The sequence below is a fragment of the Palaemon carinicauda genome, chromosome 1 (assembly GCF_036898095.1).
Source record: "Palaemon carinicauda isolate YSFRI2023 chromosome 1, ASM3689809v2, whole genome shotgun sequence".
Classification (NCBI taxonomy): domain Eukaryota; kingdom Metazoa; phylum Arthropoda; class Malacostraca; order Decapoda; family Palaemonidae; genus Palaemon; species Palaemon carinicauda.
The window spans coordinates 119,451,481-119,473,714 of record NC_090725.1 but is presented as its reverse complement, the minus strand read 5'-3'; the positions used below and the strand labels follow the sequence as shown (position 1 = coordinate 119,473,714).

Here is a 22,234-nt window from a genome sequence, read left to right as displayed (position 1 = left end):
GCCCTCTGAAGAGTATTGGGAGTTGAATGGCAGGACATGATTAGAAATGCTACTATAAGAGATATTACTCGAGTACCTTATGTGGATAAAATCATAGTGAGAGGTAGATGGAGATGGTTTGTATATGCTTTTCGCACTCCCCAGGAGAGATTAGTTCACCAAACTTTTAACTGGGCTCCACAAGGCTATAAAAGAGTTGGAAGACCCAGGCATATATGGCTGAGGACTATGAAGCGTGATTTAGTTGGTGAATGGAGAAGTACTGATTTAAAAGCTCAAGATAGAGATGACTAGCGAAATCTAACAGAGGCCCTTTGCGCCAATAGACGTGGGAGGAGATGATATATATATATATATATATATATGTGTGTGTGTGTATATACAAATTCATAAATTTTACTGATTTAGCAGTTTAGAAAATGGAAATGGGAATCAGCTATATATATATATATGTGTGTATATATATATATATATATATATACACACACACACATATATATATATATATATACTGCTATACATAAATCTAAATATATATGATATATATATATGTATATAAGTATATATGTATATATATAAAATATAAATATATATACTACTATATATATATATATATATATATACAAATTCATGAATTTTACTACTTTAGCAGTTTAGAAAATGGAAAGGAGAATAAGCGCTTTCTTTCTCTCTCTCTCTCTCTCTCTCTCTCTCTCTCTATATATATATATACATGTATATATATATATATATATATATGTATATATATATATATATATATATAATGGCTATTGGGACACAGCTTCTCTCTAATGCAATTTTCATTGAAGGGCGATAGCTATAGTGGCGTTAATGTGGTTCTTGCAGGAATCTTCATATTTTCTCAGCTTCTTTGAGTTTGAACGATGATTTTTCCTTTTCTTCATACTTTATTCACTACAGCATCGTCTCCAATTTTTTTTTCTTTATCAAGTGATTGCTGGTTTACAAAAGTTTACACTTCCTTTTATACACCATCTTCTACAAATATTACGATTAATTATGTTGAGATTATATTATAAAGAAATTAGAATTATGAAAATAAAAAATAAAAAAGATGAAAATTTTCAAAATACACAGATCCCTAGATTATGAAGATGATAAAGGTTAATTACACACACACACACACACACACACACACACACACACACACACACACATATATATATATATATATATATATATATATATATATATATATTATATATGACCATCCATAACTATAAGAAAACATATATTAATATGTATATAAGACGAATGTTTTGTCTGAAACAACATTGCATATTCTTTTAAGGAAAGTGTTATTGCGTATGAAGTAATTAAAATCAACGGTAGAAGAAAAGGAAAAGAAGGACTTCCCTGAGAGTGAGAGACGAGAGACGAATGAGTATGGGGAAGAAGCAACGGGAGAGGAGAGCGTTCCTTCCTCCTTCCTTCCTTTGGTCCAATGGGTGACAACAACAACCAGATCAGACGCTGCTGATGGTGGAAGGTTATGTTGATGTACCGATGGTGGTACACTTGAGAGTCGGCAAAACATACGCCAGCCATGAATATTCACCGTATACTCAGCCTGGATCATTTACAAAATTCAGAATAGCCTTGGAGCATGCAGGTACGTTAACCCGTTGTCCATTTAACGCAAACGGTCGCTTGGTAGTCTTTTTTTTAATTTTTTTTTTGCGTAGAACGACCATCATGAGTAGAGAGGGTTTAAATACTACTTGCGTATGCATACACAGACGAGGGTTGGCCTATGCAAATAGCTGGGGGTGGGAGGGAATGGCGAAGGAAGGGGTTGGGTGGGTCCAGGTAACTTGTGTAAAGGATCTGGATGCATATTTTAAGCGTCCCATGAATGCGCACGAGGAAAAAAAATCCCTCACGGTTCCTTAAGGCTTGTATGGGGGAAGGGATGGCTCTCGTTATGAAAAGACGGGGTGGGGGAAGGAAAAAGAGAGGCTTCTTTCCCCCATCGGTTTGTGAATATGCAAATCAATTGAAAGGTCAGGCTGTGGATCCTATATGAGGCAGCCTACCCCTATATTTTCTGTTGAGCTTGAGATGTAGGCTACTCTTGATTAGGGGGATTTTTTTTATTGGGGGGGGGGGATGTTGAAGGGGTTACTGTATCCTGATAGGCCAGTTGTGAGCAAAGGCTTGAGGGCTGTCATACATTTGTGGATCTTTGTGGTGAAGACATTGCCTTGGCTGACTGTCATCCTGTGTGGAGTTGGATAGAAGTTAGGCTACCCTAGTGTACTGTAGACTGTTTGATGAAGTGGTCGTGTTTATCAGACCTATGAGGGTTTAGGCAGGAAACATTGTTTTGTGAAGGGTTAAAGTTAAATTTAGGCAACCTTATCCATAAGTACTGACCTGATCAAAACCTCAAATGTTATTGCCTACCTTAGTTTCTATGGCAGAATTTCTAGGGTAGGCTCTCACTCAGTAGATTTGATGTCACCGTTGCCTGTGAATTAAAATGGTGTCTGGGTAAGTTTTTACTTAAACGTTTTTATCTAGAATTTCTTACTCTTGACATTGTGATAACCAGTGAGCTTAATAACAGATAGTCAGGCATAGAAATAGGCAAGTTCACTCCTATCTTACTTGAATCAAAGAGATATGGCATAATCTAAAATATCCTAGCCTAACTTTACTGTGTTGGTGTGTACAGAACAGTGCAATAAAGAGTTTGTAAAAAATAAGGCTGTTATTTAGTGTATTTTGTGGCGTTTTTGAATTTTTTTTATTGTAATTTCTGGCGGAAATCCATAGTTTTTGCGTTATGGTTTGTCTACCAACATAACTGAGAAGCTGTGGGGTTACTCTAGGTATTGTCATTAATTACGTTTGAAACACCTTGAAATATACCATTTACCAATCTAATTATATGATATTTGAATTAACTTTTTTAAACATTGTTGTTTCTGCCAATCATCAAAAAAGTCATTAGACCAACAAAAAGTTACTGTTATTAGAACCCAGTAATAGTAATAAAACATCATCAAAACTCTGGTGCTTTAGGGATGCATAGAAAATTTTATTTTTCAATTCCATTTTCTGTGGGGTTATTCATAGCTGTATTTATTGTACTACAAATACCTCCTTAATTAATTGCGTGTAAATACCTGTGTTGGTACGTCAAATTAACACTAATTATTGATGGTTTTAGTTGTGCCGTAGTTTCGCTTGGCACGCATATACACGTTATCTCATCGTTCCTATGTCTGGGTAAACGTAACATGTTTTAATACGCCGTTAGCTCCATGAGCTAATATTTTGGCATTTTATTTATCTAATATATCACTTTGTTCAGTTGGTTTATGCTGTGCCTTAGATCACTTGGCTTGCAATGTAACATTACTGTACTGTATCTTATTGTTCCTATGTTCTGGCAAGCGGAATATGTTTCATTATGTGCATTAGTCACGTGGGCTAGTATTTTGGCGTTATTTATGTAATCTATCTCTTAGTTCAATTTTACAAACATAAATGGGTGAATACATATTTAACAAAGGGGTGAGTTGTAGTTTCACACTTCAGCCTCAGTTCAAACTTAGACTTGGCTTTCATTTCCCATTATCAGAGTGAATATATCAAACATATGTTTCTACCTTGACCTTCCATTATTAACATAAGAAAATAAGAGCTGTAATTATGTTATATATTCCACTATAGAAAACAAATGTCAAAAATTTAGAATACTCTACAATCGTTGATCCTTTTATTCAATTCCAACAAGTAGCTTACTACAGAGGCAATGTGCAATAGGAGTCTCATGTGGCATGTGCTGAGATAACAAAAGGAGCAAAATAGGAATTTTTTTTATGAAAATCTGTAACTTTGTTGATAGAATATTTTGTCAGTAGTACATGGGATTTAAAATTGTGTATTTGCAAAGATCTATTCAATTATGGGAGTTCCAATATCCAAACTAATATTGTACTGTTCTATGATTAAACCAGAGTAGCTAGTACAGTATCCCCTTTTGACCTTGTCAGCTCTATTGGGACTAGTTATCGTGGTGTGTCCACCGTTTTATAAACTACCAAGTACTGTAGTTTGTAGAAGGGCGGACGCAACCTCTAATAATAGAAGATGGACCAACTGGTGGTAGCCCTCGTAATGACATGCCAATATTAGCTAAGATCAGGGAGGGACTACCTTAGTTTATGATATTTCTCTGAATTATTAAAAAGTTGAAATTTACTTTGTTCCGTAACCGAAATACAAACCACGCTATTTACATTGGGTATTACTTTCGGCGTAGCTGAAATGACGAGCCATTAGATTTTAACGAGGGTTTCCTACCCCGCGCTAGTTAGCAGGGGTAGGGGGAGGGGTAGATTGCTACCCCTCCCTCCCTCACACACCGGTGAAATGTCTCACTTCACTTTTGGCTCGGACAATGGACAGACGTGCCTGTCTTTGTCCTCTCTTGGCAGCCATTTTTTGTTTTGTCTTTACTTAATCACTTACTTTTCTTTTACTCATTATATATGTAAACATTTTTTCATGTTTATGTATATATTTGAGTATAGAAATCAGTAAGTTTCCTTTTCAGAGTTCGTGCTTGTGTGTGTAGTGTATGATATCTCCGTGGAGCCCTCGGCAGTTAGGCCACCACGGTGTAATTTCATGAGTTGCGATCGAGTTTGACTTCAGTCGTTCACCCTTACTACGTTACCTTTACTACGTCTGAGTAGCTTCCTTCCCGTGTGGGTGGGGTTGCTACGCCGTATGTTTTGTCTCAATTAGTTATGAATCTAATTGTATTGGTTGATTTTTCAGTTTTGTAGAACGATTCCTTTCGGGGTTTTCGTTCTTTATTTAGTGTTCGTTCATTTTTAAATTTCACAATTACATAGTTACATAATTATAATTGTTATAATTCTGTGTTTGTTACAGCTCTCCTTCCGTGAGTGTAAGTGGTTGTGAGGGCACGTGCCTGTTGTGCAATTCTTGTGTTTTTTTTTTTCCTCGGGATTCCTCTTCGGAGTCTTCCCGGGGGAATGAATGTTAACTAATGATTTTTGTTTTTATTTTTCACAGTTAACGATCTAGTTCGTTTCTGTAATGTGGCAACGGAGTGAGCTGTCTTGTTGAGGCCTGGGGATTCTGCTGTTGCTGCCTCCCCTATAGATCTTCGTCAGGGGCGTGTCTCCTTCTCCTGGAAGTACTCCCGTGACGACTGACAGCTCTCCAGTTCATTTTAGAACACTCAAGACTCAGGAGGCTCGCCTCCTTGGGTGGGTAACTTTCCTTCCGAGGGAAGTTTTCCTGTCCAGGCTTGAGTTTTTTCCTTTGGGGGATCTCCTCTTGCCTTTTTTTCGTGCGACTATGCTCTTGGTGCTGAGCGGTCGCACCTGCAGTTACGCTCAAGGGGCTGGGCAACTGCAGGAGCCCTTCTTCGGAGGATTGCTCTTTTTAGGTCACTGGCTGACCCGTCTCTTCTACGAAGTGTTTCTCTTTCGTTCGCGAGGGAGTACACTCAGACTCCTCTTCGGAGGACTCTTCTGCTGTTGTTGCTGTTGGCCGCCTTCTCCGTAAGGCTCACCGTCTGTTACGTCGTAAGGGCCTCCCATCTCCCTATAAGGGTGCTAAGAGGCGCCTTTTTGAATCTCCTCCGCATGCAGCCTGCAGCTCCTACCTCCTTAGATCTCTCTGGGGATTGATCTCCAACGCCTTCCTGACCTTCCGCCCCTGGTGCAGATGGACAGCAGTCTGACCTCGTCATCCGACGGGCAACGGTCCCTTCGGGGCAAAGGGTTGCCTCCCACGGGGGGTGCTTCCCTTGCGTGTCAGGGTTCCCCTGCGCGCCCTTCTGCAGTGTTAGCGCACAGGCGCTCTCCTGCTCATCAGCGTTTTCCGGATCGCTAGCGCTCTCCTGTTCGCCAGCGCTCTCCTGTTCATCAGCGCTCTCCTGATGATCGTCGCCCCACTGCTCGCCAGCGCTCTCCTGAGGACTCCGAACATCCTGCTGTTCCTGTTGTGCGCCATGGGTCTCCTGAGCGCTCTAAAATCTCCTGCCCGTCAGAGCGCACCTGCGCTTCCAGTTCCTGATACGCGCCCTGTGCGTCCACGTTCGTCCGCGCAACCTAGAACTTTGGTTCAGGTCTTGGACAAGGACTCTTCTTCTACGCACAGGTTTCCACGCGTCGCCCTTCTGCTCGCCAGCGACCACAGACGCGTCAATGTTCGCCTGCTCGTCAGCGATCTCCTGCGCGTCAACGATCGCCATCGATCTTCCACGCGTGTCAGGTCCCATGGACACCATCAGTAGCGATCTAGCACTCGCCTGCTGTGGACCACTATCTCCGGTAGCTGAGTCTTGCCGTAGATCTTCCTCCTGCTCGCCAGCGCTCACCTTTACTTCTGTCCTTCTGTGCGCCAGCTTCCTTCAATCGCCAGCGCACATCTGCGCGCCCTTTTCTGCCACGCACCAATGGGCGCCAACAGTTTTTCCTGATAGTCCAGGATCGCCTTATTGACAGCTCGCATCGGCGCTCACCTTCCTGATGCACCTGTGCGCCTTCTGATTAGCGCGATGCGCGCTAATCATCCCTAGTCTCTTACGCGTCAGCGATCTCCTACGCGCCTGCGCGATTCTTCGCCTGCGCTGTAGTGGTTTGCGGACTGTGGCCAGAGGTAGCACCCGAACTGCCAAGTGTCCGAATGCCGACCACAACCCGACGTTCACTACACAACGAATATACAATGGTGTAATACCCAAAAAAACTAAGTAACAGATCAAGAGAACGGAGCTCTGGGCACCAAAAATTGTGTAGTGGTTTGCGGACTGTGGCCAGAGGTAGCACCCGAACTGCCTAGTGTCCGAATGCCGACCGCAACCCGACGTTCACTACACAACAAATATACAATGGTGGAATACCCTAAAAACCTAAGTAACAGGTCAAGAGAACGGAACTCTGGGCACCACCCCTTGATTTATACTGGGCAAGGGGACCCAGGTAGAACCTGACTTACCCGTTTGCTTCTCCTCCCTTTTGCTTGCTGATCATAAGTACAAGTATAAGAACATTAGGTGAAAGGAAATATTGTTTAATTAATTACGGGACACAGTGTGGGAGGAAAGAATTATGATAAATTACGGTACTTAAGAGATCTTAAAAACAGTGGCTGGGGAAGGGGGGCCGTGGAGGGAGGTTTCTGAAATTAAATGCTGTATACATAAAAAAAAATTTATTTGCAGAAAACTGTTAGGAATATCATATCAATTAGAATAATCAATTAAATGAAGAATTAGCATCCCTTTTGCATATTGTATAAGCAAGAAAAAAAATATTTATTTTTAAGTATTTATCTGTCAGTTCCAATAACCAAATTTAGGGCAAAATTATCAGTCCTTTACACTCCAGCTCCACAAATAACAAACAAACTAGAAATTACTCATAAGAAAATATAGATCTGTGAAAATACTGCGCTACCATACTTTCCCCTGAATCAATACTGTCCCTTCAATATCCAGTTCACCACTAAGCTGCAAAGTCACTTACAATTTTTTCTTTGAACAGTTCAGCCGCATACGCTGCTGTGCAGGTCTCTGCAGGCCCACAATAACAATGTCTCAAAAATTTTGTCAACAACACGAGCAATCGCCAATGGCCTTATAATACATTGGTTGTGGTGTTATTCATTCAAACACATGATGGTACTTAGAGTTCACAGGCAGTGAAAAATGAATACAGAGCAGACACACCCACCACTACACACTGGTAACAGGCCATCAACCACATTCATAATTGTTATGAGCAGTACTAGACAGATACTCTGTTCCTATATACTGTACATACAGTGGTCTCGAGTAAATTTCCCTTACAATTGGGAACTTCTGTCAACGTAAATGTCTGCCGTATCTGTTCTTTTTTCTTTTCTTGATGAAGGAACCTATTCTTGTAAAGTACAGTACTTCTATTTACTCAAACTCTGGTTACACATTCAAACCTTACAGAGAGTAGGGCGTGCTGCAAAAACAAATGTTGTTAAGAGAGTTGGTAGGACCAAACAAAAATATATACATACCCCTTAAACATATACATTATGCTTGCAAAACATTTAAACCCATTTAAGAAAAATTGAAATCTTTACAGTGAATAAAATGTTATAGTACAGTACTGGGGCAGAATATCAGACATTATGACAAAAGGGAATTGATAATGAGAGTTACTTTAAAACATATATAACCCAAGCTTGTTATATGTGGAAATGGTTTGTATTTTTCCCAACTATTATTAATTTTTTCCACCGCGCGCTAGCGTTTTATTAACGCACCACTGCTCGCCAACGCGCCGTCGCTTGCCAACAAGCCATCGCTTGCCAATGCGCCATCGCTTGCCGACGCCCCATCGCTTGCCAACGTGCCTTTGCTCGCCAAGACGCGCCATCGCCCGCCTACGTGCCCTCGGTCTCCCAACCGCCTGCGCTCGCCCGCGCACATGCGCTCCAATGTTCGCCCGCGCGCGAACCGACGGTGTTCCATCGCGCGAACCGACTGTGTTCCATCGCGCGAACCGACGGTGTTCCATCGCGCGAACCGACGGTGTTCCATCGCGCGAACCGACGGTGTTCCATCGCGCGAACCGACGGGGTTCCATCGCGCGAGCGCCGGCTTGATTCCTGCAGTAGCCATTGCTTGCCTACGGGTCATCGCTTGCCTGTGAACTATCGGATTCCGGCCGCCAGCTCTCGCCCTTCCGGCCGCCAGCTCTCGCCCTTCCGGCCGCCAGCTCTCGCCCTTCCAACCACGCTCGCCCTCCTTCTGCGCTTCCTCGCGCACTTTCGTCCGCGCTCCTGCGTGCCCGCGCACTGGCGCTTCCACGTTCGGCCACACGCGAACTATTGATTTACCATCGCGCGAGCGCCAGGGCGATTGCGACCGCAATTCCCGTCGGGGTTTCGCAACACGGCCAGCCTGGCGAGTCTTCTGGAGCGCGTATTTCCAGAACACGGTCTTCACCCCATAAACGCAGAGCATGGCACGTGCAAGAGCAGGAAGAATCTTCAGAGAGGTCTGGGCAATATTCTTCTTTCCAGAACCTGGGTTAGCCCTTCCTCCTCGTCATTCCCTGGAAGGGTCGTGCCAGGGAGTTTTCCTTTCGAGATTTCTCCGTTGGGCAAGAGGTGACTGGTTTAGCCCTTCCTCTTCTCCATCCCATGGAAGGGGCTTACCAGGTCCTTTCCCTCCTCGGTTGCGACCTGAGGTTTTGTACAAGGAAGCTCCAGGAAGATCATAGGTACTTTCCTCTTCTCAGGCTCAAGCACCTTTGCGTTCCGTTGCCAAGTTTCAAACTTGCGGGCAAACTCGATGTTGGAGCATCTAGACGCAGTGACCGAGGGCTTCCCCTCGGGTGTCTCATCCGTGGATGTCGACAAGCTCAGACACTCTTCCATCCTTGGGAAGAGCTTGTTTGAGCCCAAGGACAGAGACATGGACAGCTGTTGTGCGGAGGAAGTCGACTTCCGTTTTCACTCCTCCAAGGCGCTTTCTTCCAGACCCTGCAGGCCTCCATCGCCTCTCCTTTCAGCCTCGTCGGCCTAAGTTATCGGACCGGCTACGGCAGCTAAGACAAGGTGTACAATAGCAGTCCCCTCCTGTCAGGGACAGGTAGCACGGGAGGCTTTCCCGGGGAGGCATAATCCTAGAGGGAGCGGCAGAGCTCACAAACTCTAGGATTGGCAACCCCCCCTTGCAGGTCTCACGCTGGGGGATGCCTAAGGTTACTCATCCGGATAACAGCTTCCCGATGCCGATTCCTGCACGATCTCCGTGATCAGCCAAGGGTATCGCGCCTCGCTCTTACCATCTCTCCGTCTCTGTCAGCGAATCCAGTGTCACTGAACCTCTATGCCATGGGGTCGGCAAGAGTTTTGCCCGTTTGGGCAGAAGGATCCATGCCTTAGGAGAAGGTCCTCCATAGGGTCGTCGACGGCTTCACCCCCCGGCTTCTTCAGTCGATCCTTTCTCGTAGGAAAGCATCTGAGACGGGAGTTCCGTCGTCGACCTCTCAGCTCTGATCAAGTTTGTCGAACAAACTTCGTCCAGCGTGGAACAGCAGAGTCGATCAGATGGGTAACGAGGCTGCAGGACTCCTTAGGCCCTGGATCGGAAGGACGGGTACTTCCAGTTTCCATTCCATCCATCTTCCAGGAAGCTCTTTCAATTCAGCCTAGACTACAGGTGTTCCTGCTTAAGATGCGGTGTGGCGATCCCGCCACGGCATCGCAGGTTTTTCCCCAGAGAACTCTCCCTGCTTTCCTCATGGCCGCTCAGGAGCAGGCTTCCGCCTCCTTCGCTTTTTGGAGGTCTGGTCAACTCCGGTAGGCTCGGGTTCGACCTTCTTCAACGCCGGGACAAGCTTCCGGGTCTTTACCAAGAGTGAGGGATCATGGTAATTTGCTAGGAGCCTTCTCTACTTCTGCCTCAACATCTGGAGTATCTAGCCATGATATCGAGTCAACGGCCATACCACGTTGAAAACACTGCTTCTCGTCCGATCAGCGAAGTTAAGCAACGTTGGGTCTGGTCAGTACTTGGATGAGTGACCGCCTGGGAACACCAGATGCTGTTGCCTCCTTCTCCGAGCCTTCCCTTCAGTTGACTGTGGCAAGGCTGAGGAGAGTCGCAGTACCTGTTCTCAGTCAAGCAGAGCTTTCAGCCCTACCTTGGAACGTTTCCTGGGTCTCTTTTCCTCATCGACCCGTCTAAAGTCCCGACCGGTCGCCTCAGGATAAGTTCCCTGTGAGGCGGCCCAAGTTCCGGTGGTATCAAAGCAACGATTAACCGGACTTTCTGGCCCCTATTGGACCAGCGGAACGTTTAGATCTGCAATGGGGGTTGACCTATGGAACCTCTTGATGGGAGTGGATATTCTCGTCCTTTCCCCACATTTTGATGCTGTTCTCGGACTCGTCAAAGAAAATGAGGGGGGGGGGGGGCATGTTCCGGTTCAGGCCTATGGTCAGGACCTGAAGGATACCTCCCCATCATTCAGGCAGGCTTAGGGGCCGTAGTCTGGCCCCTCTACAGATCCTACAGTTCCTGCCGAGTCGCTCCTCGCGCGACGACTTCATGGTACTGGCGTATTCCAACCAGCAAGGGACGCATTTTCATACCTTCGCATCTTGCAGTAGAGATACTGAGATGATCCGAGGTCCTCTCAATACCACTATCGGCTCGCTCATTCCGGGTAGAGGGATGTTCTCTCCGACTATCTGAGCAGAGCCTCGCAGATAGAGAGTACCTGGGGGTTTTTGGCCTATAGTAACCAGCAAGTCCTGGCCTAGGGGACCTGATTGCGACAGCCTGGAACTTAGAGCTTCCGCTGTTCTTCCCCCCAGTCTCAGACCCCAAAACTCTTTGGCAAGATGCTTTCCGGTGACGGTGGGACAACATCGACGCCTGTGTCTTCCCACCATTGTTGTCTGTTGAGAATGGGTCTCAACAAGACCAGGTTGTCTGTCAACCTTTCGATGGCCCTGAGAGCTCCAATGTGACTATACGCAGAACGGTTTCCGGACCCTCTGCTTCCCCTGACGGAACTCCCGGGAGAGCTTCTTCCAGGGGCACAGGCTACTCAAACAACCACACTACAACATCTTTCACGAGCTGTTGCATCGCTTCGGCTTCACACCTGGAGACACTACGCCGCCGCCTCAAGAAGAGACAACCCGCTACGGTCGCGGAGCGGAGGTCGTGTCACCTGCGATAGTCATCCGCAGGGGTCTACCAGGCGAAGTGGAGTCTTCTGTGGTTGGTGTCGTGGGATAGATACCTCTTCCCTTGGGGCCTCTTCTTCAGCAATAACGGTATTATTGAACTTTTCGGCGGGAGGAAACTCTTTTCCGCTCTCGGCAGTAAAGCCTATCGCTCAGCCTTTCCCTGGCCTCCAGGCTGAAAGGAATAGACTTTTTCCTTCCCGCTGGACCTTTCTTCGCTTATGCGAAGCTGCGAACGTCCCTGCCCCCAGTCGGAGTGAGACCTCCTCCATGGAGCATGGTTCGGACTCTTTAGTCCCTTAAGAGATCTTCTCAAGAACCATTACGTCAGGCCTCTGATCGTATTCCATCTTGGGGGACGGTGCTCCTGCTCACTCTGGCCTCGGCCAGTGTGTAAGCGATCTTCATGGTCTCGTACGACTCCGCCCTTTCAAGAGAATAGGGGAAGGCAACATTCAGGTTCGCTCCTGAGTTGTTTTCTAGACTCAGAATCTTGGAGTCCCGGGCCTTCGGTCCGACTCCTTCAAGATTTCGAGTCTCCATTCTGTATCAGATGACCCAAACCTTCTCCTTCTTGCCAGTAAAGGAATCGAGGGGTTATCTTTGAGAACAGCTGCAGTTTGTCCTCACGTGCAGCCGGGTTGGGAGCACAGGGAGGACACAGGGGAGAGTCACCAGTATACCTCTTCAGCTCGGACTCAAGGACATTCATCTCGACCTGAATCCAGACCCTCCCCCGTCACGTCGCCCTACAGCACGATGTCGGATACATCGCAACGTCCCTCGCCTTCGAGTAGAACTACTCTGTGACGCAGGTGCTACAAGCTGGAGTCTGGAAGCGTCTAATGACCTTCGCAGCCTGCTTCCTGCAGGACGTGACCCACAGGAGTATCGATACGTTTCTATCGCTCTGTGGTGGCTACACAACAGCTGGTCTAACCTCAGGCTCCTTTTTGGACAGGTAGTTGATCATTTCAAAGCACTTCAAGAAAATTTACTTTGAGCATCTACTAAGATTTCTTATTTAGTTAAACTTTGGAAGCCCTCAATATGGCAACCTTTATCTCATCTGAAAAAAAATGAACGAAAGTTGTGTGAAGAAAATTATATTTATGGAAAGCATGCAGATAACAGTAGAAAAACTAAAATATACTGGCATTGTGAACTTTTAAAAAGGTTGCCGGGCCAGGATACAAACAACTTCTAACTGTACTGAATCAGAAGTCATTCTTTCAACTGGATTCCATAATCACCCAGCAAGTGTTAATACTCGAAAGGCAGTTTCTTTAATGAAGAGTGAGGTGATGAGAACAGGCACAGTGTCTACTTGTGAAGTGATAGCAAATGGTGTACAAAATCTTGATGAAGAAGTACAGTCGCAGTTGCAAACTATTTCTGGACTTGCACGTAACATGTAACTGGAGGCAGCATTCTTTAGGAATTCCAGTCCTTCCAACTTCTAGGTCAGGATTTGAATTTCCTTTTACGGTGAAGTACTGTACTTGGAAAATGGTTATTTGTGATGGAACTTTCAAAACTGTCACCCAGTTTGTGGTGTCAGTTAACAACCCTTCATGTAATCATAGGAGGATCATATGTGCCAAGGCTATTTGCATTACTGCTGGACAAAAAAGAATCCTCATATTTTAGTCTTTTTTTCTTCTATTCGTAATTTGCTTGTGAATTGTCAGCCGACAACTTGTCTCATGGTTTTGAACAAGCTCTCCATTATTTCTTTGTTTCCAATTTTCCACATTGTGAAGTAGTTGGCTGTGTTTTTTTATCTTGGGCAATCTATTTGGCTAAAGATCTGTGCACTTGGTGAAAGTCATAGGTACAACACAGATGACAGTTTCCAGGTTAATATAAAGTGCTTGTGTGCTTTAGCATTTTTGCCCATTGAGGACGTTGTCAATGCTTTTTTAGATTTATCTGATGATGAAGACATCCCTACCAAATTCATAGTGTATTTTGAGACAACATATATTGGAACAGTGAGGGGACGGGGTCATCATCAAAGAAGAGAAACCCCACAGTTTCCGATTGAACTTTGGAATGTTCGTGAACAAGTTCTAAATGACTTGCCAAGATCAAACAATGCAGTCGAAGGTTTTCACAATGCATTGCGATCCTCAATAACATCAACCAATCCCATTTTTTGGAAACTGTAACTTTAAAAAGGAGGAAGGATTATGACAAACAAAAATGGCACATATTCGACGTGGAGACTCGAAATCCAAAAAAGAAGACTTATCAACTTATTGATGCACGATTGAAAAATTTAGTTGAAAATTATGAACATGAAAATTGTTTAGATTTTCTAAGGGCTATTGCTTGCAATTTGAAATAAATGTTATTGGAATATTTATTCTTAAATACGGTTTTTAATACGATTGCCATTTTTTTTATGAGAGGAAAATTTATTCATTCTTTAACCTTTTTATATCAATTTTATATAAATCTAATTTTCTTACCTCTATGAGGGTGGAATTTACCTTAGGTGGAATTTACCGTGGTGGAATTTTCCGTGGGGAATTTACCTAGAACCATGTGCTCGCAGACAATCTGAGCAGAGCAAGGGTTTTTGAATCATTTGATAGCCAACAAAGTTCCTGACTGTGGACCTGTTCGTGACGTCCCTGAATTTCAGGCTCCCGCTTTATTGTTCCCCAGTCCCGGACCCTCAGGCTGGTAAGATGCATTCCAACAATGGTGGGACAACATCAATGTGTATGCATTTCCCGTTCTGTCTAATGGGAAGGGTGCTCAACAAGACCAGAGCATCCAACAACCTATCATGACGCTTATTGCTCTGCCATGGTATCATGTGGAATGGTTTCTGGACCTTCTACAGCTCCTGATAGAGCTACCGAGGGAACTCCCTCACACGACCAGGTCTACTCGAACAACATGATTTTCCACAAAGCAGTAGCTTCCCTACGTCTTCATGCTTGGAGACTATCCAGCATCTCCTCTCTTTTCACAACAAGTTGTTAGAAGAATCTCTGGATACCTCTGAAGATCCTCTGCTTCAGTCTACCAGGCATAGTGGACAGTCTTCCATGGTTGGTGTCATGGAAGGGGTATCTCTTCCCTCGATGTCACTATTCCAACAATAGTGGAGCTCTTTGTATACCATTGGGAGGAAAAGCTCCTCTCGGTCCCAGCAGCGAAAGTCGATCTTTCCTCTTCGTTGGAGTTTTCTCTCCTCATACGAAGCTATGAGATCAGTTGCTTCCAGTCGGAAGTTAGACCTCCTTAGAACATGAAGGGCGCTCCTTACGAAACATTACGCCAGGTAAGAGATTGCCATCTAACTTTGAAGACTGTGTTCCTACTCACCTTAGCTTCAGCAAAGAGAGTTAGTACTGTAAACTTCATGGTCTATCCTACGACGTCACCCATTCAAGGGGATAAGGGAGGTGACACTTCTTCGTCACTGAGTTTATTGCAAAGACTCAAAATCCATCGGTCACGGATCTTAGATTTTGGGCTTTTCGGATGGCGAGGCTTTGTTCTGTAACCGATGACCCAGATCAACTGTTACTATGCTGAGTGAGGAGTTTGATATATCTTAAACGCACTGTAGCAGCTTGTCCCCATGTGCCAGGGCTTTTTGTTAGCACAGGGAGGGTCACAAAGAATACCATTTCAGCTTGGATTTGCAGAATCATTGACCATGCACTGAATCCTGACCCTCCTACTCGACGATCTAGAGCTCATGACGTCAGGGGCACAAGCACGTCCCTGGGATTTAAACGCAACTACTCTATGACGCAGGTGTGTGGAAGTGTGAGACGACTTCACCGTCCACTACCTGCAACACGTAACCCATGGGAATATGGATACTTTTTCCATTGGTCCTGTGTTGGATGTACATCAAGTGGTTTAAAATACCTCAGGCATCTTGTTGGACAAGTAGCAGATGGTTGAGGGCATTGGTTACCTGGGATTGATCTACATGAATGAATTTTGAGAATGCCTGTTTTGAATTTACATTCCTAGTTTCTCACAACCACACAGGCTGCTGAGGCTGCTACGGGCACATTGCACAATGTCTCCTTTTCGCGAGGTGTCGAGGATTTTTCCAGTTACAGTCTAACTTTGTACATGTAAAAATCTTGGTCAGTGACCAAGCCAGAGGTCGGACTACCGCCCTCCCAACTGGTGAGTCATCCCTATTAAATAGCGTTGGGTTTGTTTAGTGATGGAACAAAGGACAAATTTGGAAGTAATTTGTAACTTTCCCAACGTACAAACCTTTAGCTATTTAATCAAATTCTCCTGACGTCACCTGTCCCCAATAATTCGTGCCTACAATCAAAAGTGGTGAAATATCACTGCTGTGAGAGTGAGGGGGGGTACCGGGTTAACCCCTCCATCCTCCCACTAACTAGTGGTTGAGTGGTTGCCACCTTGCATTAAAGTCTTAATGGATAGTCTTCCTTCTTCATCGAAAGATAATTAAATAACTAAAGGTTTGTACGTTAGGAAAAATACATATTACTTGCAAATTTACTAATTTATTGCTAAACAAGGAAGTACCTACTCTACCAGTGTCCAGGCCTAGACATATGTCTCCAGGCCCTTCATCCCATGTAGGGATAGAAGACTCCTGAGTCGTCTGCTCAAAGCAATACCCTCTGAGGCAGAAGCATCAAATTTTATTAATATAATGGGCCTTATTCATCATGATTAACGCCCTTGGTGAAGTCCCTCATGCTCCTGTGGTGGGAAGATGCTGCCTTGTAGATGGGTTCTTTCCGGAAACACAAAACACAAAGTGCCTGTCATAAGTTTGACACTCCCATATCTGACCTTAGTACAATTGAGTTATTACACAAGTACAAACCTTCATGCTTTACATAGAAAATAATATTGCAACCTGGTGTTATGGCCATAAATTTTTTTATCAAGTTGTCAACAACCAGTGATAGCAGGGGGAAGTACTGCCCTCCCCCCTTCACTCACTATCAATTCACTTTTGATTTCAGCCATGTAGTAGACGTTACTCTTCTTTATCTTCTTCATTGGCTATATTAACTTTGTGAGTGTAAATGTTAGCTTGCGCACGACGTGGGGTCCTGGCCAATTGGGATGCTCTTGCGGTACCCTCAGGTCAACTATGGAGACTGACTTGCCCTTCGTGCAGAGGACATTCCTCCCAGTGGGAGCAATACTTGGGAGGCAGAACAAGTACCGTAGTATTTTGGTTTTCTCCGTCTACGGGGTAGAATTCTTGAAGGCAGAGAAGTTCTGATTTCTGCCCCCCCTCCTCTGCCTGCTCAGCCTCCTCTGGAGGATGATTGAAAAAATGATAGCCTTTGTTGGGCAACCTTCGGGTAAGGAAGTCATTCCTGTTAACCATAGTGGAGCAGCGAATTCCTCCCTATCCTGTAGGAAGTCACTGACTCTCTGCTTCTACTCTGCCATCCACAGAACTTGCGAGTTCCCCCCAAAAATAGAGTTTGGAGGTCTTAGTCAAAGCACTTGCTCTTGCCAAGGTTAGCTGCAGCACTTCCCTTCCCAAGCCGACAAAAGGTAGTCCTTTCTGCTCGGCCGTGTGCCCTTAGAGACTTTGTCTTCCGTAGTTCTTCTCCGGAGGAACTTCAGGTTAGTACTCAGTAGAGTACTATCCTTGTGCGCTCACCGTTCGCAGTGAGCGTGCACACTGTGTTTGTTTAGCGGGAGGATTGTCACCATCTTCGCCCCTTCTGAGCATGGCGATCTCTGGGACCTTTGACAAACGCCCTGCAGGTGCAAGAGGTTGTCCTCATTTTGTGAAGTGGCTTGGAAATGCCAGTGCAATTTGTCGCCAGTTCATTCCAGGTCTTCATAGCGGAGCTCGCAGGTGTTCGTTTACATGATTCTCCTGCGGCTTAGTGTGCTTTCTATCCTGCCACTGCAGCCTGCCCAGTTCTAGCTGTGTTTGAGTTATTCTCCTATTAGAAGACAGGTTTGTATAGTTGGGAAAAATACAAATTACTGTATTTCCCATGTCATAAGACTGCAAGTGGTAAGACACACCCTTAAATTAGCAAAGCAGTTATTGGAAAAATAAATTGAGGATTTTACAAGCTATTTTAGCAGAAATTCCTAGTCAGCGACTCTAGTAAGATTTTTGTCTGCCACAGTTAATTTTCATATTTTGTGTGTATTATGAAATATTTAAGTTAATGTTAATTAGCTGCTCGCCAGTTATCCCAATTTTATTATATATTCATACAAAAAACCACTAAACCATTCTGGCATTTCAAGTGTTGTTTACATTGAAGCAGTGTTGCCAATTGTTCTTAATCAAATTTAGGTTAAGTAAAATCCAGTAAATTTCCCAAATTCTTAATTATTGATCAAAGAAGTCTATAGAAACTCCTCTAGGTGGCATATTTTTGCTACTGTATGCTACTCTATGTCTAGTTACTTTTCTGCTAACTTGGTAACACTGCACTCAACTACCGGTGATATGTTGTTTCCAAAGTCGTATTTAGCAACTGTCTGTCTGTATTATTTCGGAACACAGACAACAAAGTCATTATCAAAATATTGCTTTATTAAAAATATCAAAATATGAGAAAATAGACAAATACTGCATAATAAACAACAAATATGTGATAGCGTAGTCTGCTAGGAGATCACTAGTTGACATGTTTGCTTGTAGAAGGTGATTGGCTAGCCATCAGCCGATTACCAAAACAAACAACTTGCTACTGTACTTCATTAAACGAAGTGAAATATGAAAATAAATTTTAGTACATATGAATGATTGTAGGTTTATATTTTATGTCTGGTGAGTGTGAGTGCTTGTATGTCATTAGTTGGGTGTTACAGGGTTAACAAACTCCCCAATACAACTTTTTCTTAGTGGTAAGATGCAGGGTGATTTTTGGGGAAATTTTTTAGAAGAAAAAAGGGCATCTTATGACACGGGATATATGGTATTATTGGGATTTATGATGTTCGTAATTGCAGATTTCCACTGCTGATTGTTTTTTTTTTTTTCCAGGAGGTAATGAATGTAGTAAGGCAAGATGTCTCCCCTTATTGATGTCACAAATTCAGGTGGCAGGAATTGCATCACTGCTGACCAACCCAACAAGAAAATTTTTAATTTACAGAAGTCACATGTGACAAATGAATCCACTCATGCTGTTGTAGATACTTCTAAAGCATCCGAAGTCAGCAGGAAAAGTTCAAAACTCGAACATACAAAAATGTGCAATACTTGTGTAAAAAACAGCTTTGGTGGTGATACCAAGTCAAATGAGTCTCTTAGAGGAAATTGTTTAGTGGATTCAATGCGTGTACCTCCGCTTCCTCAAGCAAGTGCTGATGATGTGCTATCACAGGCTGTGCAGGCTCTGAACTTGGGTCCACTGACAGTTCATACAAAACCAAATGCTCGTCTGAACAGGCACCGTAAATTGGGTAGCAGAGAGATTGGGAAAAGTTCGAGTGGCCATCCTGAAAATACTAATAGAGCCAATGCGGTACGAACTCCTCAGCAGTGTGGTGCATGTGGCTTAGAGTTTACATCCCTGCCTGTTTTGACGCAACATCTGGCTAGACATGTTTATGATGGCTTATATGCAGCTCAGTGGTTAACTCAGGCAATGGCATTAGTATCATCACGACAACATGCTAGTGAAGGTGTCCAAACAACAGTTCACAGTGTGCCTAGTAGTGAAGGTGAGAATTCTGAATCACAAAATACACAATCTCCATCAGGATGTAATTCGTAAGTTTGATAATAATTGCAAACTTATTGAAATGTGATTGTGTTACAACTTTAATCAGGGTCTTTATGGAAATTGGTCATACTGTATTTGCGAGTATAATGAATGTTAATTTTTTCATATGCATACTCTGTATGTCCCTTGATCTATTAAGGTGTATCAGGAAAAGCAATGTGTAAAGTAATTTTCTGTATTTCCCTCGTTTTTTTTGTGTGGATTTTCTTATTTAAATTGGGATGCGAGTATTCATGACTGACAGTAGACCAGCTCTGTAGCTGTTATATTTTATATTTAGTAATTGGTGAACCTTGAACTTTTTTATGAAGACTCATGCAAAATTTTCACATGTATTTTCTTCCCTTTATAGCATTGTTCCTAAACTTTAGTTCTGCTTGTCACAGTTCATAGAATGTTATACTGGACTTGTATTTATTTATTTCAGTATTTGGTACAAAATGTATGTAAAGGTTCTTTGCATGAGGTTAGTCATCAATTTTGTCTAAATGCTAAATTCTTTTACAATCGGTGTCAAAAGCCAAAGGTTCACATCCTTAACATATTGTTAGAAATTCTAGAGCTGGCAGTCGAGGCCTTTTAATTTTTTACTTGTTTTCTACAGAAAATGCAATATATTTTGTCCAAAATCACTATAATGTGAATTATGTAAAAATAAAGTACTGTACTGTTTATGTCAACCTCAAAAAATGTCTCCTAATACATATTTACAATGGTCTTATGAAACGTGTATGAATGATCCAGTTTCATTCCAACTCATTTGAATAAAAACCTTACTAGCATGATTAATTTAAATTATTTTTGTTTTGCATAAGAAAAAAAAATCTCTTGTTCAGCAAGTGAAACTGCAATTTTCACTTTACTGATTGACACTATGGGATATGGTTGCCAACTATCAAAATAAATGTGACAGCATGAAAATTAAATTTTACACATTTTTGTTTTGATCATTTGCATTGCTAATGTGAATTCATGTTTTAAAGTCAACAAACAATCACAAAATTAGGCTAGGGGTGTACTCATTAACTACTAAATTTTTCCATGAAACAAATTTGTTCCTTTGTTCATTTTTCTATTATTAGTAAACCTTTATGGTCTTGTTTACAAGTATCAGTAGGTGTAACTAGGCCTAAAAGTTCACTTCAGATTTGTCTGAATCATTAGTGATATCAAAATATTTTATATGCCTGAGCTCCAAACTTGTATATTAAATCAAATGATTTACAATTTTAATCAAATAATTGTTTTCTGAATGGTTCCCTTCAATGTTCATAGCTAAGAAATATTCTTTTTCTTTAGAAAAAAAAAAAATGCATATTTCCTTCATTTGTATCTAACAAAAGGCAATAAGCAACCATGTATTTAGAGCTACAATTTAACACATCTACATTTGTGACTATCTCTGGGTTCTTAGTTTTGGCTGCACTCGAGACGTGATAGATTGCACTAAGAATGTTACCTCTATTATTATCACTGAGCTATGGATAGGATGTTTGGGGGATTGTGTATTGATCATATGTGATATGTTCAGTTTCTAGGACATGGTCACATGCCTTTAATATACATTCAAATAATCAAGCAGTTAAGAGGTAGTTGTCAAAGAAAGCAAATAAGGAAACTCATGGTTTCATTGTTCTAGATTTTAACAGTTATCCATCCTGATAAGGTTGACAAATAGTTGTGTAGCTGGAATAGTATTCCTAAATTTGAAATAGGACTGCTAATGTTAGTGAAGGTGTTACAAGCACCAAGTACTGCATTGAACCTGAAACTTCTGTAAAATATACAAGTGAATAATGTTTGAAGGCAAAGCAAAATTATAAAATGGAATTATAAGTATAGGAGCAAAAGATCTACGAACTCAGGAGTAAAATTATACAGTATTTATGGAGGTATATGTTTTGAGGCACAAAATACAATAACAGAATATGTACAGGTATGTTTTGAAATGATGAATTTAAGGAAATTTTTATTTAATTCAATAACAATTACCCAGCATTCATATTTTATCCCTTGAATCATGTATTTTTAATGGATACTAGGAAGTAAGTACAGTACAAAATAAATCTTATATAAAGTTGGCATTTGAAGTCTACTTAGTATACAAAAAGATGCTGGTTGTTTATAGCTCACAAAATTATTTCGTGTACAATTTTTTATTCTTCAAATGGCTTGAGAAATTGTTTTTTAAGCAACAAATTTATATATAACCAAAGAAACATTTAGAGTGAAATGTTTTTAGTAGGTATAAGTTGTATGGAATTTGTTTATTATAAATTACCTTTCACTTTTCCTGTAACTACTTTGTTGCTTCAAAGTAAAATCTTAACATTTGTTTCCTGCCCAATTTTATTTCTGCTTTAAATATAGTTTGCTAATCATCATCATGCTAATGATTTTAATGTTTTATGAAGTTAATTATTTATGGATGTAATTAGGTTATAACCTTTAGTAGTTACATTTTTTTGAAAATCTAGATGAAACATATCACAACGGAAAGATATTTTAAATGCTTGCCTTAGATTTTTTCACAGCATATGTGTTGACCTGATTTGTATTGTCTTTGTATTATTTTCTTACATGGCAACTATTATTCCAACTAAGTACTGTATTGTGTCAAAAGTGGATTTATTTTTCAATGAGTTGTATTTTATACTGTATTATGCATAGTATAGGGTTTTGATAACAAATAGCCCAAATTCCAT

The 22,234-nt window shown here is 42.4% G+C and overlaps 1 protein-coding gene and 1 non-coding gene across 3 annotated transcripts; both read left to right on the top strand.

The window, feature by feature from the left end:
- The first annotated feature begins 1,412 nt into the window (after nucleotides 1-1,412).
- LOC137651215 (uncharacterized) lies at nucleotides 1,413-20,318 on the top strand. Of its 2 annotated transcripts, none has more exons than XM_068384405.1 (2): nucleotides 1,413-1,654; nucleotides 18,785-20,318. In XM_068384405.1, the coding sequence occupies exon 2, from the start codon at nucleotides 18,810-18,812 to the stop codon at nucleotides 19,518-19,520; it is 711 nt and encodes a 236-aa protein (XP_068240506.1). In that variant the 5' UTR covers nucleotides 1,413-1,654; nucleotides 18,785-18,809; the 3' UTR covers nucleotides 19,521-20,318. The 2 variants fall into 2 exon arrangements, with proteins under 2 accessions (XP_068240506.1, XP_068240516.1); XM_068384415.1 differs by lacking the exon at nucleotides 1,413-1,654 and adding an exon at nucleotides 2,236-2,535.
- LOC137658993 (5S ribosomal RNA) lies at nucleotides 10,519-10,637 on the top strand. The gene has a single exon (XR_011047449.1). It is a non-coding gene; the product is annotated as a 5S ribosomal RNA (ribosomal RNA).
- Nucleotides 20,319-22,234: the final 1,916 nt, after the last annotated feature.

Excerpts from the sequence above, each read along its gene's own strand:
- LOC137651215 (XM_068384405.1), top strand. The coding sequence starts at position 18,810 with ATGTCTCCCCTTATTGATGTCACAAATTCAGGTGGCAGGAATTGCATC.